Here is a 17,029-nt window from a genome sequence, read left to right as displayed (position 1 = left end):
AACTACCTTAAATCTAACTGAATTATGGTCACTAGCACCAAAATGCTCCCCCACTGATACGCCTTCTACCTGCCCAGCTTCATTCCCTAAAACTAAGTCCAGAACCACCCCCTCCCTTGTTGGGCTTGCTACAGATTGGCTAAAAAAGTTCTCCTGGATGCATTTTAGGAATTCCGCACCCTCTATACCCTTCACACTAATTTTATCCCAGTTGATATTGGGGTAGTTGAAATCCCCTACTATTACTGCCCTATAGTTTTTGCACTTCTCAGAAATTTGTCTACATATCTGCTCTTCTATCTCCCTCTCACTGTTTGGGGGTCTGTAGTACACTCCCAGCAGTGTGATCGCCCCTTTTTTGTTTTTCAATTCGACCCATATGGCCTCGTTTGATGATCCCTCCAACATATCATCCCTCCTCACAGCTGTAATAGTTTGTTAAACAATACCGCGACCCCCCCTCCCTTTTTACCGCCCTCTCTATCCCGTCTGAAAATCCTGTAACCAGGAGTGTTGAGCTGCCATACCTGCCGCTCTTTCAGCCACGTCTCTGTAATAGCTAGAATATCATAGTCCAAAGTATCTACCTGTGCCCTCAGCTCATCTGCCTTGCTCGCTATACTCCTTGCATTGAAGTATATACCATTTAGTACAGGCAAACCTTCTTGTTGACTACTATCTATCTCTTGATTCTTCTGTCCTTCCAATTTACTTTTTACATTTTTGTTTTCTAATTCCAGATTTTCTTCCCTCCCTACTGACTCTATTCTTAGGTTCCCATCCCCCTGCCAAGCTAGTTTAAACCCTCCCCAACAGCACTAGCAAACCCTCCTGCGAGGATAGTGGTCCCATTCCTGTTGAGCTGCAACCCATCTGGCTTGTAGAGGTCCCACCTCCCCCAGAAACGGTTCCAATTCCTCAGGAATCTAAAGCCCTCCCTCCTACACCATCTCTCCAGCTACGCATTCATCTACTCTATCTTCCTATTTCTGAACTCACTAGTACGTGGCACTGGTAGTAATCCGTAGATTACTACCTTTGAGGTCCTGCTTTTTAACCTCTTTCCTAACTCCCTAAACTCTGCCTGCAGGACCTCATCCCTCTTTCTCCCTATGTCGTTGGTACCGATATGGACCACAACCTTTGGCTGTTCACCCTCCCCCCCCTCAGAATGCCCTGCAGCCATTCAGTGACATCCTTGACCCTGGAACCAGGGAGGCAACATACCATTCTGGAGTCACGTCTGCGGCCGCAGAAACGCCTGTCTGCTCCCCTAACTACTGAATTCCCCTAACACTATTGCTCTCCCTCTCCTCTTCCACCACCCCCGCGCCCCCCCCCCCCGCTGTGTAACTGAGCTTTCCATGGTGCTGTGGACTTGGCTCTGGCTGCACTCCCCAGAGGAACCATCGCCCTCACCAGTAATCAGCACCGAATACTGGTTGGTGAGCAAGATGGGCTCAGGGGACTCCTGCACTACCTGCCTGGTACTCCTCTTCTGTCTGGTGGTCACCCATTCCCTCTCTGCCTGCACACTCTTAAGCTGCAGGGTGACCACCTCCCGAAACGTGCTATCCATGTAGCTCTCAGCCTCGCGGATGCACAGCAGTGACTGCAGCCGCCGCTCAAGCTCCATAACCCGGTGCTCGAGCTGCTGTAGCTGGCGACACTTCCTGCAGATGTGGTCGTCCAGACCACGGGAGGTGTCCAGGACTTCCCACATGGCACAGGATGTGCATTCCATGGGTGTGAGCTGCACTGCCGTATCTCTATTTAACAGACTATTTACTAACCTAGCTGGAATAAACTTAAAACTTTAAGAAAGCCAAGTATAAACACTTACCAGATGCTCACCAGATACATGCATTCCAAACCCATCTATACTGCTTCGCATTTGCCCTCTGTCTGATCCCTCCTATTTCTGAACTGTTTTTTACTCTAGTGCTATTTACCTCTCCCAGTTCTCTGTGCACCTTGTTTCTCCTCTCTAAGATTTCATCCAGCTGCTCACCCCCTACCAAATTAGCTTAAACCCTCCCCCATAGTACTAGTTAACCTTCCCACGAAGACATCGGTCCCAGCTCTGTTGAGGCGCAATGAGTTCACCTTGAACAGGTTCCTCCTGCCACAGAACTGGTCTCAATGCCCTCCCTCCTGCACCATTTCTCCAGCCATGCGTTAATCTATGTTATCCTGCTATTCCTATACTCACTAGCGTGTGGCACTGGGAGTAATCCAGAGATTATTACCTTTGAGGTTCTGCTTTTTAACTTCCTCCCTAGCTCCTCAAACTCTGACTGCAGGACCTCAACCCTTTTCCTTCCTATGTCATTGGTTCCCACATGGACTTCTGGCTGTTGCCCTTCCCCCCTCAAAATGTTCTGCACCTCTGTGATGTCCTTTACCCTGGCACCAGGGAGGCAACACACCATGCGGGACTTGCGTTGGCGATTGCAGCAACGCCTGTCTATCCCCCATACTATCGAATCCACCATGACCACTGCACCCCTGTGCAATCATTTTCCCCACAGTGTTGTGGATGTGCTCTAGACTGCACTCCCCCAAGGTGTTGTCACCTTCAGTGATGTTAAGCGCTGAAAACCAGTTTGAGAGTGCCACACTCCCAGAGGATTCCTGCACTGCCTGCCTCTTCCTACCCTGCTGGATGGTCACCCACTTGCTATTCTCCTGAACTATCTGTAGCTGCAGGGTGACCACCACCTTGGACATGCACTCCATGAAATTCTCAGCCTCCTGTATGCCCTGCAGTGATGCCAGCAGCTATGCAAGCTCAGAAACCCTGAGTTCAAGTTCGAGCAACTGGAGGCACTTAAATCGCACATGGTTATCCAGGACAAATGAAGCCTCCTGGAGTTCCCACATGGCACAAGATTTGCAAGCAATGGGTCTCAGCTGTCTCATCATTTTGCTTAAAAAAAACTTTAGCTCTAATTAATTATTCTGATTATTTGTATATTGACTGTTGCCCCTTGGTTTAAAGCAGTTAGCACCTACTTTCCCCTCTGCACCAAATTTCCACTCTAAGCAAATTCCAGCTGCCACTCTGTTCAGCAAGCCATTCTGTTTAGCAGATACTGCCAGCTCTGTGCGCGCAGCCTGTTTAGGCTCACACACACAAAAAATGGCCACTTGGACAGAATACCAGATGGCTGCTACCATCTGTGGAACCATACACTGAAGACAGGGGGAGAAAATGGAAAAATATCAATAAGTTTAGTGTTACTGGATGTTCAGAACACATTTACACTTATTTAAGGCCCAGGTCATAAGGGATTCCTTAATCTGTAACCTGCATTTTTGAGATGTGTAAATTTCACAGGTATTTATTAGCACAATAATAAATAAAAAAGACTTGAGCCATGCAAATGATAATGAAGATTCATGCTGAATTTGAAAATAAATAAAACAGGCATTTCATCTTGTGTTGCAAGGGTGAAAACTACTCACTACTACTTGGCTGATCTGCAAAAGTCACCTTCCGTCCATCCCAGCCCTTTTCAACTGTCTGTAATGTTAAAACAAAAACATAAATACAAAGTACTAGTTTTATCATTTAAAAATGATCAAATCTAAAATACAAAACTTAAATGTGTAATAACATATTTCATAATCAATTTTCCTTATCCCTTAGCATTTAAATAAAAAATGTGAAATTAAGATTCAAGTTTACCTTTTCCTGTGGATTTTGAGTAGGGATTGATGCTTTGTAACCAAGCTGCAGCAACATGGCTTCTGCAGCATTCCTCTTTGCAACTTTCTTGTTAGGACCTGTTCCTGTAGCCATCTCAATGCCAACCTTGACCTAAAGGAACAGCACAACAATTATACATGTAATTGTTCAAAAACTTCAATCCCACGATTGAATGATCTATTTAGTTGCCATTATATGCATTCACAAAGCCAAGAATAACATAGTTGATTAGTCATTACAAATAGATATCCATTGAGGCATCAAAATGTTATTTTGTTTTTGTCTAAACAAGTGAGCAGGTACATTTTCAAATCAATAAGTGAGCAGAAAGAATAATCCATTCAGAACTTTCTTCAAAGCCCATTGAAATCCTTTTGTGAAGAAAGTGTGGTTGTAGGTGGCTTTATTAGCTGTTTACAAAGAACCCTAGCTGTGATGAGAAGAAAAGTTCATACAGAAGAAAAGTTCATACAGATGAACGAAAGTCGTTTTAAAATGAAAAACTTCATCCAAACAAGACTAAAAGCTTTAATTTATTTTCCTTTTCAACCCTTGCTGCGCTGCCTCTTGCTGCCCAGGTTTTCAAGGTAATAACTCTGTTGGATAGAAGAAAATCGTGTTGAACACTGAACTGCTTGAATCATAGAGGGAGCTTTATTCTGCATTTAATTGTACTTTACTAAAAAATCTTATCAGCAAAATTGTCTACCTTGTAGGATTGTTTCGTTATTTGATTACAATTACAATGCATCATCCACACACTGCAGTTGAGCCAGGCTAATCAATTTTCTGGGGAAACACCATGGTGGATGCCACCCCCCATGATTGATGTTGGTAATGCATTAAAGTCAGGCAATGCTGTCCCACATAATACTGCTAGTCTGATGTGGTATAAAAGCCCTGTAAGCGCATGAGAATGGCGGGACATTTTGACTCATAGAAACATAGAAGATAGGAGCAGGAATAGGCCATTCGGCCCCTCGAGCCTGCTCCGCCATTTAATGAGATGATGGCTGATCATCCAAATTCAGTACCCTGTCCCTGCTTTCTCCCCATATCCCTTGATCCCTTTAGCCTTAAGAAATATATCTAACTCCTTTTTGAATATATTTAATGAATTGACCTCAACTGCCTTGTGTGGTAGAGAATTCCCCAGGTTCACCACTCTCTGGGTGAAGAAATTCCTCCTCATCTCAGTCCTAAATGGCTTACCCCTTATCCTTAGAATGTGACCCTTGGTTCTGGACTCCCCCGCCATCGGGAACAACCTTCCTGCATCTAGTCTGTCTAGTCCTGTTAGAATTTTATAAGTTTCAATGAGATCCCCTCTCATTCTTCTAAACTCCAGCGAATATAAGCCTAATCGACCCAATCTCTCTTCATATGTCATTCGTGCCATCCCAGGTATTAGTCTGGTGAATCTTCGCTGCACTCCTTCCATGGCAAGAACATCCTTTCTGCAGACAATACTCAAGGTGTGGTCTCACCAAGGCCCTGTACAACTGCAGCAAGACATCCTTGCTCCTGTACTCGAATCCTCTCGCTATGAAGGCCAACATACCATTTGCCTTCTTAACTGCCTGCTGCACCTGCATGCTTACCTTCAGCGACTGGTGCACAAGGACACCCAGGTCTCGTTGCACTTCCCCTTCTCCCAATCTATTGCCGTTCAGATAATAATCTGCCTTCCTGTTTTTGCCACCAAAGTGGATAGCCGCGCATTTATCCACATTATACTGCATCAGCCATGCATCTGCCCAATCACCCAACCTGTCCAAATCATACTGGAGTTTCTCTGCATCCTCCTCCTCACAGCACACACACCCACCCAGCTTTGTGTCGTCTGCAAACTTGGAGATATTACATCTAGTTCCCTCGTCTAGATCATTAATATATATCGTGAATAGCTGGGGTCCTAGCACCGATCCCTGCGGTACCCCACTAGTCACTGCCTGCCACTCGGAAAAAGGCCCGTTTATTCCAACTCTTTGCTTCCTATCTGCCAACCAGTTCTCTATCCAAGTCAGTACCTTACCCCCAATCCCATGTGCTTGAACTTTACACGCTAATTTCTTATGCGGGACCTTATCAAAAGCCTTCTGAAAGTCCAAATACACCACATCCACTGGTTTTCCCTTATCTATTCTACCAGTTACATCCTCAAAAAATTCCAGTAGATTAGTCAAGCATGATTTACCTTTTGTAAATCCATGTTGACTTTGTCCGATCCTGTCACTGTTTTCCAAGTGCTCTGCTATTACATCTTTTATAATGGACTCTAGCATTTTCCCCACAACCGATGTCAGGCATACCGGGTCTATAATTCCCCATTTTCTCTCTACCACCTTTTTTAAATAGTAGAGTTACATTAGCTACCCTCCAATCCATGGGAACTGTTCCAGAGTCTATAGAATTTTGGAAGATGACCAGCAATATAGCACAATAACAGAAAAAAAATTACTTTCTCTACTTTTCGTAAAGGCTGATGGGAATACTGAGTGGGATGTGGTAACCCTAATTTTCCACTACCTGTAGCCCATCCTACTGGTGTGTTGGGCAGTCAGGAGCAGAAAATGGGCAGGAATTCTCCATCTCCACCCACTTTGCACCGCATCTGAGTTTCTAGGAATGGGGGGCAGGGACCAGCAGTGTTGGAAGTGCCCCGGAGTTTCATTATAATATTCAGTTGTGGATAGAAATGTCCTGAACAATTTTCTAATGTTCAAGTGGGACTAATTGGATAGCTCTCAGAGGCACAAAGGGCCAAATGGCATCCTTCTGTGGTGTAAGATTCGATGATTCTATGGCAGGAAACATAGTTCCAGCTCCATGTAGGCATGCTGCAATGTTAACCATTGGGATGGTGCCATGGAGTGGCACATAGGGCAATCCTCCCCTCAAGCATCATATGCAACACCACCTCCACTTCAGCTATCAAACAGGGGGTTGGGTGCTTGGCAGCTCTTCCATTTGCCTGCAGACAGGCCTGCATCCTCAGTTTCCTTTCCTTTTCAAATGTCATTTCTTAGTCCACTCCCCTTTCAGCCTTGACAAAGGCTGCCAATGTACTGAGATGCCTCCTGAGCCTTGGCAAAAGCTTTTGGATTTTCTGACACACCCATTCAAGTGCCCTTTTTTCTTTAAATTTCACTTACATGCAATTTTGCCACTCGAATCACTAGCATGCTTCCTGCAAATCTGCACTCACAGCTATGCTTATGAACTGGCCTTGGAAAATTGGGCGCAAACAGCACACTTCCATTTGGGTCTGCTTAAAACCCATCACAAATCATTTGGGTCTAAACTGAACTCCCGTTGTGGAAAATCTAGGCTGATGTAAAGAGGAAGAATGAAAACAACCATCTAAGGTAGATAATATTTATTTCTTCTTAATTCAGCATCCTTCACAAATCTTTGGAGCTAACCCAGTTGCATTTAGTATGAGGAGGAGGGAAACCTTTGCAGAGAAGCAGAGACCCAACTATCCATGATAGATCTATCAAGGTACTCCCTTTGATATCTGCTCCCCTGACCCTATTCCCACCAAACTGCTGACGATCCAACCTCCCTTCCTGGCCCTCATGTTAGCTGATATTGTTAATGGTTCGCTCTCCTCAGTTACTGTCCCCCTCCCCTTCAAATCTGCTATCATCACCCACCTCCTCAAAAAACCCACCCTTGACCCCTCTGTCCTTGCAAACTACCGCCCCATCTCCAACCTCCCTTTCCTCTCCAAAGTACTTTAATGTGCTGTCACCTCCCAAATCTGTGCCCATCTCTCCAGGAACTCCATATTTGAATCCCTCCAATCAGGTTTCCGTCCCTGCCACAGTACTGAAACAGTCCCCATCAAAGTCACAAATGACATCCTACGTGACTGTGACCATAGTGAACTATCCCTCTTCATCTTTCTCAACCCATCAGCAGCCTTTGACACGTTGCCCACAATTCCTCCTTCGACAACTCTCCTCCGTCGTTCAGCTGGGTGGGACTGGACTCGCCTGGTTCCATTGTTATCTATTCAGTCGAAGCCTAAGAATCACCTTCAATGGCATCTCTTCCTGCTCTAGCACCGTTACCTCTGGAGCCCCAAGGATCTATCCTTGGCTTCCTCCTATTTCTCATCCACATGTTGCCCCTTGATGACAACATCCGAAACACAATGTCAGGTTCCACATGTACCCTGCTGACACCAAGCTCTACCTCAGCACCACTTCTCTCAACCCCTCCATTATCTCTAATTTGTCACACTGCTTGTGCAACATCCAGTACTGAATGAGCAGATATTTCCACCAACTAAATATTGGGAAAACCAAAGCCATTCTTTTCGGTCCCCGCCTGAAACTCCGTTTCCTAGCCACCAACTCCATCCCTCTTCCCTGGCAACAGTCTGAGGCTGAACCAGACCGTTCGCAACCTTGGTGTCGCCTTTAGCCCCGAGATGAGCTTCCGACCACATATTCGCTCCATCACCAAGACCGCCTACTTCCACCTTTTTCTTCTATTCATTCATGGGATGTGGGTGTCGCTGCCAAGGCCAGCATTTATTGCCCATCCCTAATTGCCCTTGAGAAGGTGGTGGTGAGCCACCTTCTTGAATCATTGCAGTCCATGAGGTGAAGGTACTCCCACAATGCTGTTAGGGAAGGAGTTCCAGGATTTTGACCCAGCGATGATGAAGGAACGGCAAAATATTTCCAAGTCAGGATGGTGTGTGACTTGGAGGACAACTTGGAGGTGGTGGTGTTCCCATGTGCCTGCTGCCCTTGTCCTTCTAGGTGGAAGAGGTCGCAGGTTTGGGAGGTGCTGTCAAAGAAGTCTTGGCGAGTTGCTGCAGTGCATCTTGTAGATGGTACACACTGCAGCCACTGTGCACTGTGGTGGAGGAAGTGATTGTTTTAGGTGATGGATGGGGTGCCATTCAAGCGTGCTGCTTTGTCCTGGATGGTGTTGAGCTTCTTGAGCGTTGGAGCTGCAATCATCCAGGCAAGTGGAGAGTATTCCATCACACTCCTGACTTGTGCCTTGTAGATGGTGGAAAGGCTTTGGGGAGTCAGGAGGTGAGACACTCACCGCAGAATACCCAGCCTCTGACCTGCTCTTGTTGCCACAGTATTTATGTGGCTGGTCCAGTTAAGTTTCTGGTCAATGGTGACCCCAAGATGTTGATGGTGGGGGATTCGGCGATGGTAATGCCGCTGAATGTCAAGGGGCAGTGGTTAGACTTTCTTGTTGGAGATGGTCATTGCCTGGCACTTGTGCGGCACAAATGTTACTTGACACTTATCAGCCCAATCTTGAATGTTGTCCAGGTCTTGTTGCATGCGGACACTGACTGCTTCATTATCTGAGGATGCAATCATCAGCGAACTGATCTGGGCCCCATTTCTGATCTTATGATGGAGGGAAGGCCATTGATGAAGCAACTGAAGATAGTTGGGCCTGGGACACTGCCCTGAGGAACTCCTGCCGCGATGTCCTGGGGCTGAGATGATTGGCCTGCAGCAGCCACAACCATCTTCCTTTGTGCTAAGTATGACTCCACCCAGTAGAGAGTTTGCTCCCTGATTCTCATTGACTTCAATTTTACTAGAGCACCTTGATGCCACGCTCGGTCAAAAGCTGCCTTGATGTCAAGGGTAGTCACTCTCACCTCACCTCTATTGTCCATGTTTGGACCAAAGCTGTAATGAGGTCTGGAGCAGAGTGGTCCTGGCGGAACCCGAACTGAGCATCGGTGAGCAGGTTATTGGTGAGTAAGTGACGCTTAATAACACCGTTGATGACATCTTCCATCACTTTGCTGGTGATTGAGAGTAGGCTGATGGGGCGGTAATTGGCTGGATGTCACACTGCCCCACTCCTTCCCTGCCTCAGCTCATCTGCTGCTGAAACCCTTATCCGTGTCTTTGTTACCGCTAGACTTGACTATTCCAACGCTCTCCTGGCTGACCTCCCATCTTCCATAAACTTGAGATCATCCAAAACTCCGCTGCTCATATCCTAACAAGCACCAAGTCCCATTCACCCATCACCCCTGTGCTCGCTGACCTACATTGGCTCCCGGTCCGGCAATGCTTCAATTTTAAAATTCTCATCCTTGTTTTCAAATCCTTCCATGGCTTCGCCCCTCCCCATTTCTGTAACCTCCTCCAGCTCTACAACCCTCCGAGATTTCTGCACTCCTCTAATTTTGACCTCTTGCACATCACTGATTTTAATTGCTCCACCATTGGTGGCCATGCCTTCAGCTGCCTGGCCCTAAGCTCTGGAATTCCCTCTCTAAACCTCTCTGCCTTTCTTTCATCCTTTAAGACACACCTTAAAATCTACCTCTTTGACCAAGCTTTTGGTCATCTGTCCTAATATTTCCTTATGTGGCTCGGTGTCAAGTTTTGTTTGATAACGCCACTGTGCAATGCCTTGGGTCATTTCACTATGCTAAATGCGCTATATAAATGTAAGTTGTTGTTGTTCTACTCCATAAATATTGGAACAGCACCTGAGGCTAGGGGATAGCAGTTGTAGTTCTAATATTCAAAAAATGAGCAAGGCATAAACGTACAAATAATGTGACTGTGAGAAAGGTACTTTAGGGCACTCTACAGAATGTTATCAATTAAAAAAAGATAAAGGGGGAGAAATTGGGTGGAGCCGCAAACGGGGCGCCAAGCTCGCCTGGGCGCCGGATTTACCGTAGCGTTTGGAGCAGTAGCGACCGCCGGAAATTCAGTTTGAGCACCCCAAGAGGGACACGGGGCAAGGCTCGAGGCGCTCCACGTCCCTCTTAGGGCGCTGAAACTGAATATCGCTGCGCAATGTGCCGCAGCGGGCGCGCTGCGGTACTGCAGGCCTTCCTCCCATTCTTAAGGGGGAGGGGCCTGCACCAGCGCGATCGGAGATCGCGAGTGCCGGCAAAAGAGCCCGGCACTGAGAAGTGCCGGGCTCTCGGAAAACAGCCGGCAATGCCGCGGGGGGCGATCAGGAGGCCGGGGACGGAGGTGCTGGCAGGCGGCCGCCGGAAAAAACGGCCGCCCCGCACCTCCACCTTAATTTGCGCCACTGCCGCCACAGGAAGGCCCCATAAACCGGGCGCCATTTGCAAATGCCGCTACAGAGGCGGTCACTGCCAAATATCGAGATCGGGGCGGTAGCGGGGCGCTGTGCACACCGATGACGTCATCGGAGGCGGCGCAGCGCAACAGGTTAACGCCGCCATTAGCGCCCCAGCTAAATATCGCGGGAGGCGCAGCCAGTGGCGCTAAAGCCACTGAGTGCCCTCTTTAGGCGCTAACTGGTGGCGCAGCCCACCGAATTTCTAGGCCAAAGAGTCATGTCTTAAAAAACCCACTGGAATTGTGAGGAAATAACTAAATTAATAAACAAGGGTATTCCAGCAAATGCAGTTTACTTGGATTTTCAAAAGTCATTTGACCAGTTCCTCCTGTGAGACTAGTCAGAAAGATTAAGGCTCCTGGAATAGATTATTGTCCAGATTGATTGCAAATTAGTTGAGCAGCAGAAGATAGCAGGGTGATGAATGGAAAAGGCTCTGATTGGGAAAAGGGATTCAGTGGTGTTTGGCATGATCTAGACAAGGGAACTAGATGTAATATCTCCAAGTCTGCAGAAGACACAAAGCTGGGTGGGCATGTGTGCTGTGAGGAGGACGCTGAGAAACTCCAGGATGATTTGGACAGGTTGGGTGATTGGACAGAAGCATGGCAGATGCAATATAACGTGGATAAATGCGAGGTTATCCACTTTGGTGTCAAAAACAGGAAAGCAGATTATTATCTGAATGGCAATAGATTGGGAGAAGGGGAAGTGCAACGAGACCTGGGTGTCCTTGTGCACCAGTCGCTGAAGGTAAGCATGCAGGTGCAGCAGGCAGTTAAGAAGGCAAATGGTATGTAGGCCTTCGTAGCGAGAGGGTTTGAGCACAGGAACAAGGATGTCTTGCTGCAGTTGTACAGGGCCTTGGTGAGACCACATCTTGAGTATTGTGTGCAGTTTTGGTCGCCTTATCTGAGGAAGGATGTTCTTGCCATGGAGGGTGTTCAGCAAAGATTCACCAGGCTGATACCTGGGATGGCAGGAATGACGTACGAGGAGAGATTGGGTCGATTGGGCTTATACTCGCTGGAGTTTAGAAGAATGAGAGGGGATCTCATTGAAACTTATAAAATTCTGACAGGACTGGACAGACTAGATGCAGGAAGGATGTTCCCGATGGTCGGGGAGTCCAGAACCAGGGGTCACAGTCTAAGGATAAGGGGTAAGCCATTTAGGACAGAAATGAGGAGGAATTTCTTTACCCAGAGAGTGGTGAACCTGTGGAATTCTCTAACACAGAAGGCAGTAGAGGCCAATTCATTAAATATATTCAAGAAGGAGTTGGATATATTTCTTAAGGCTAAAGGGATCAAGGGATATGGGGAGAAAGCAGGGACAGGGTACTGAATTTGGATGATCAGCCATCATCTCATTGAATGGTGGAGCAGGCTCGAGAGGCCGAATGGCCTACTCCTGCTCCTATCTTCTATGTTTCTATGACCCGTTCTAGCACCCCTGCTGTTCATCATATTTGTGAATGATATGTAACAGAGTGGCCAAGAGTTTCAGCTTTGGACACAATTGGCGACCTGGGCGCAAATTGCACTCAAAATTGTGATAGTTTTGCAAAGTGAATTTTTTGCTCAAGTTTCCGCTCAAACTGATTTGCATATCGGCAAACATAAAATCTTCCATGAACCAGCGCAATCGGGCAGCGTTTTAGAATGTAATTTTAAAAATATTCCTTGATATATTTAAGAGTGGTAACCTGCTGCAGTTTTATTAATATAGCTGGGTTTATCACAAAAAATAAACATTTTTAATCAGTGTCCAGTTCACCGCCTGCATGTAGCCCGATTTTAAATAACTGAAAATGACTTCAAAAACTATACAGAACCATTTACTAGTTACATTGGTGTATGATAGTCAGTTTCTTAGTAAACTAAAAAAATATGTTAAAGATTTTAAAAGGTGCCTATTAGTGCCTTAGCGCTTAATTTTAAGAGTCTCCTGGGAGGCCCGCAAGCAGGCGCAATTACATAAGAATGTAAGAATTAGGAGCAGGAGTAGGCCATACTGCCCCTCGAGCCTTTTTAAACCAGCACAAAAGATCACGGAAAACTGATTTGCACTGGACGTAATTTGCGCTTGAAATTCCTCAATCTTTTGCCCGGTTTGGCAGATTTTGGGCGGATTGCGCTAGAAATACCAGCGCAACCTAGAGGAAACTCCAGGCCAGTGTCTATTATAGTCGCATTACATTTTTAAATATGAACCTATGTGGGGAGGCAACATATGGAAAGGACAGTCTACAGAGATACTTGATTCAATTATGTAGGTGGACTGAGGTACAAATTAATATTAACGTGGATAAATACAGGTTCAGGCAATAATAAACATGTATGACATGAAAGGGTCTCCGATAGCAGACAGAAAAGAAAGAACCCACATTTATATAGTACCTTTCAGGATGTCCCAAACTGCTTCATAACCAATGATTGCTTTTGAAGTGTAGTCACTTGTAGTCACTCAATGGCTCTGTATACTTTTTTTAGTCCGTGGACAAATGTGCCATTCTTGGCAGGGGCATGGCTGAGCCCTTGGCCAGCAGCGGAGCTAAAAGAATACAAGCTGCCGGTATCCTCATACATTATCCTCCTTCTCACATCCCACTTCCCCCTCATCCCACAATATCTTCTGATTTACAAGCTGTGCATGGTGTAAGCATGCAGCTCTTGCTTTCCCACCTTCCCTCACATAACTTTACCCTTGTGCCTTCCTCATTTCACACACCCAAGAAATCAAGCCTGCCCAGCCAGTGGTTGATCAAGAAAAGGGAGAGGAGCGTGAAGAAGGAGGAGCTGGTAGAAGACCTGTTGCCTGCTGGACCGGGCTGGGAATTTCTAGGCCATTATGTCCCCACAGGATAGTGGACACATGGAGCAGATTCCCAAAGAAGGTAGTGGATTTGGGGTCAATTGTCACCTTTAAAGGAGAACTGGATTTACATGTTTTGAGAAAGGGCATTGAAGATCATGGAGATACTAAATAGCACTGCCTAGTCTTTTTCTGGAGATAGGAAAAGGAAATTAGTGTTTCTTAAAGTTCAAGATCAACAGGTAGTGGTGCTGTGGTGGATGGATGGGCCCCTTCCTTCTTACAATTGGCCATTTCCTCTTGAAACTGACAACTGTTTGACCACAATGGGGTCTCCACTTAGAATTAGCCAGGTCCTCGGGATGTGGACAAAACCAAATTGACGAGAAGAAAATATAGATAACGAGAAGGCGGACACTCCCCCAATCCTAGCCTGGTTAGATAACGAGAAGCAGACAGTTGGTGGTTTTGAATAATGGTAGAAAGAAAAGACTTGCATTTATATAGCGCCTTTCATGGCCTCAGGATTTCCCAAAGCACTTTACAGCCAATGAAGTACTTCTGAAGTGTAGTCACTGTTGTAATGTTGGAAACGCGGCAGCCAAATTGCGCACAGCAAGCTCAAACGAACAACAATATGATAATGACCAGATAATCTGGTAAACTTGTAAGGGGAAAAAAAAAGGCTAAACCAATAAGCAAGCAAACCACAGCTTAGTTAGAGAAGATTGGGCGAATTTAATAATGAGGTTGCATTCCAGGATGATAGGACATAGCTGCGAATTAGAATGGGATATAAACCGAATGCCTGCGGCAGACTGGGTCAATGATTTTTAGGGGCTGACGACCACAGACCAATTATCTGTGGCTGCCTGCTTCGCGGACAACAGACTGATTGTTGGTGAGCTGATATATCTTTGGCTATATTGCTGTTGTATGTAAACGGTTCTGTTATGTGCCTATCTTTGCTGAACTAAGTCACCTGAAGTGAGATTTATGTATGTGGAGAAATTGATGTTAAATAAGCAATTAATTCTTTAGACTAATCTATTTATTGGTGTGGTTATCCATATCATATAGCAGCTTTACATATATTATCAATGGACACCTATCTCAAGGATGCCCAAGAAGCAGCCATGGATTGGGTGGGAATGCCCTTTCACAGAATCACCAAGGTCTCGATTTTAACCCCACCCCGCAATATTAATGGTGTTGACTTTCGGGGTTGATGAGTCTCCCCCTGTAGAGAGACTCATGAATTATATAAATCGGGGTTTTATGATGCAATTAGGACCCCAATGTGATTTTAACTAGTGCAGTACCTTTATATTAAAAAAAAGGAGTAACTGATAATGGGTGGTGCTCTAGCTACACTCTACTGGAGTGAAGAGGAGGAGGAAGAAGAGCAGCCGCAGCAAAAGTCGTGATGTACAAGGAGCTGCAGGAGAGCCACAGAGAAGGCAGCAACAGAAGGGGCATGTGCACAGAACATCTTACCCACCTCACAGGGCCTACAGACAAGGCTCAGCTCCCTTGACCTGTCTGAGTAGTAGTGCTTCAGGAGGCTCACACTGTTAAGCCAGGTAGTCGTGGACCTCTGCAAGGAGTTGGTAGAAGACCTGCTGCCTGCTGGACCGGGCTGCCATGCCAGTGGCAGTGAAAGTGACCACCGCACTCTGGATTCTTCAAGGCTGCCATGGGGGACATATTGAGGGTGTCGCAATCAGCCACCCACAAGTGCATCAGGCAGGTCACGGATGCGATATTTGACAGGGCCAGCCAATGTATCTCGTTTCCAACTGATGACAACAATCAAACGGAAAGAGTATTAGGATTTTCAGCTCTGCTGGCTTTCCACAAGTGCAGGGTGCAATAGACTGCTAACATGTAGCCATCAGGAAACCCTTGACCAGCCAGGAGCCTTTGTTAACCACAAGGACTTGCACTCGTTCAATGTCTAACTCTTGTGCAATCACACAAAGAGGTTTATGCAAGTATGTGCCCAATACCCAGGGAGCTCTCATGATGTAGCACATCTTATGGCAGTCCAATACTCCCCCCGCCCCCCACCCACCCATATTTCGATCTGGCACCAGTGTTAAATGATGGCTTGCTTGGGGACAATGAATTTCCTCTTCTACCATGGCTGATGACACCTCTTTGGAATTCCACCACTCCACAACAGAACAGGTACAACAGCAGCCACATCACCACAAGGTGCAACATAGATCAGGCCATTGGGATGCTCAAGTTGAGGTTCAGGTGCCTTGATAGGTCTGGAGGCTCCCTGCAATACTTACCTGCCAGTCTACAGAATAATACTGGCATGCTGCGTTCTGCATAACATCGCTCAACAAGGAGGACTGGATGTGCAGGGGGAAGAAGGCCTGCAGGACTCATCATTTGATGAGGAAGAGGGTGGCGAAGAATCCGATGAAGGACGTGCCACACAACGCGCTGAGCATCTTGCAGCCCGAAATACAAGGGATGCTCTCATAGCGCAGCACATCACCTTGTGATCTCTTACGCCTACCACTCTTGTGACCAGGTCGTCTTGCACTAAGTCTTGCAATCTTCATTCTATTGGTTTACAATCCTCTAACTTGTCACCTTGAAAACATTTAACCGATTTCCACATCTATGACATAATGACAAGGCAGACACAGAAATTGCCTCCAAAGCAGAGGGTACACAAACGTGACAAAAGTGAGAAAGGTTTCATTGTGCACCAGAAAACGAATATTTATAAATAAAGTAGTGAAACACCCAATTGTGAACCCGAAGTTCTCTATTTATCCAAGGAATTTCTAGATCCACCACTTCCCTGAGGTGCTACCCCAGTGGCTTGAGCAGAGTTGGGGGTATGCTGCTGTGTATCTTCCTCAGACTGCTGAGATGCGGCAACCCGAGAGTTGCTGTTCCTCCTGTACTTCTGCTGGGGCAGTCTGGGCCAGCTGGAGTTCAGGTACCATATCGGGTGCTGGTTGAGGGGGTGGCAAGGGAGATTTGTTGACATCCTGAGAGATATGCACATTTTGCAACCATTCCGCCAACCTCCCTCCCCTTGGGGAGGCGACACCTACCCGCTGGTCTGTGAGAGTGTATCTGGCCGGACTGCCAACACATCACACAATTGTTGCTATGCCTCCAGTATCCTCCCTTGCTTAGCTGGCCCCTGGAGTTGCGCATCTTTGTCCTGCTGAGCAGAGCTTGGAGAGGACAGCGTCCTCCAGCAGATATTCTCCTCAGCTGTCGCTATCACCACTATCTGCTCCTGCTCAATTGTGCTGTGAGATGCACCTAGTGCCAGCCCATCTAGCTGACTCAATTCAACAGACTCTACGCTGGTGCCTGCAACACATGTATTGCGTGACGGTGCGTCCT

General features: G+C 46.6%; 1 protein-coding gene across 1 annotated transcript in view; it reads right to left on the bottom strand.

Annotated features, from left to right (window-relative positions):
* Positions 1 to 17,029, bottom strand: part of stau2 (staufen double-stranded RNA binding protein 2) — a 247,216-nt gene that overhangs the window by 177,589 nt on the left and 52,598 nt on the right. Inside the window, exons 3-4 of the mRNA XM_085993158.1 lie at positions 3,692 to 3,823; positions 3,469 to 3,526 (exon numbers count right to left, since the gene is read on the bottom strand). Coding sequence (XP_085849284.1) covers positions 3,469 to 3,526; positions 3,692 to 3,823 — 190 coding nt within the window. The remainder of the gene's footprint in view (positions 1 to 3,468; positions 3,527 to 3,691; positions 3,824 to 17,029) is intronic.

Source organism: Somniosus microcephalus, chromosome 7 (genome assembly GCF_052327205.1).
Source record: "Somniosus microcephalus isolate GS21.2 chromosome 7, FLI_Smic_1.0, whole genome shotgun sequence".
In the NCBI taxonomy this organism is placed as follows: Eukaryota; Metazoa; Chordata; class Chondrichthyes; order Squaliformes; family Somniosidae; genus Somniosus; species Somniosus microcephalus.
This window is presented reverse-complemented; position numbering and strand designations above follow the sequence as displayed.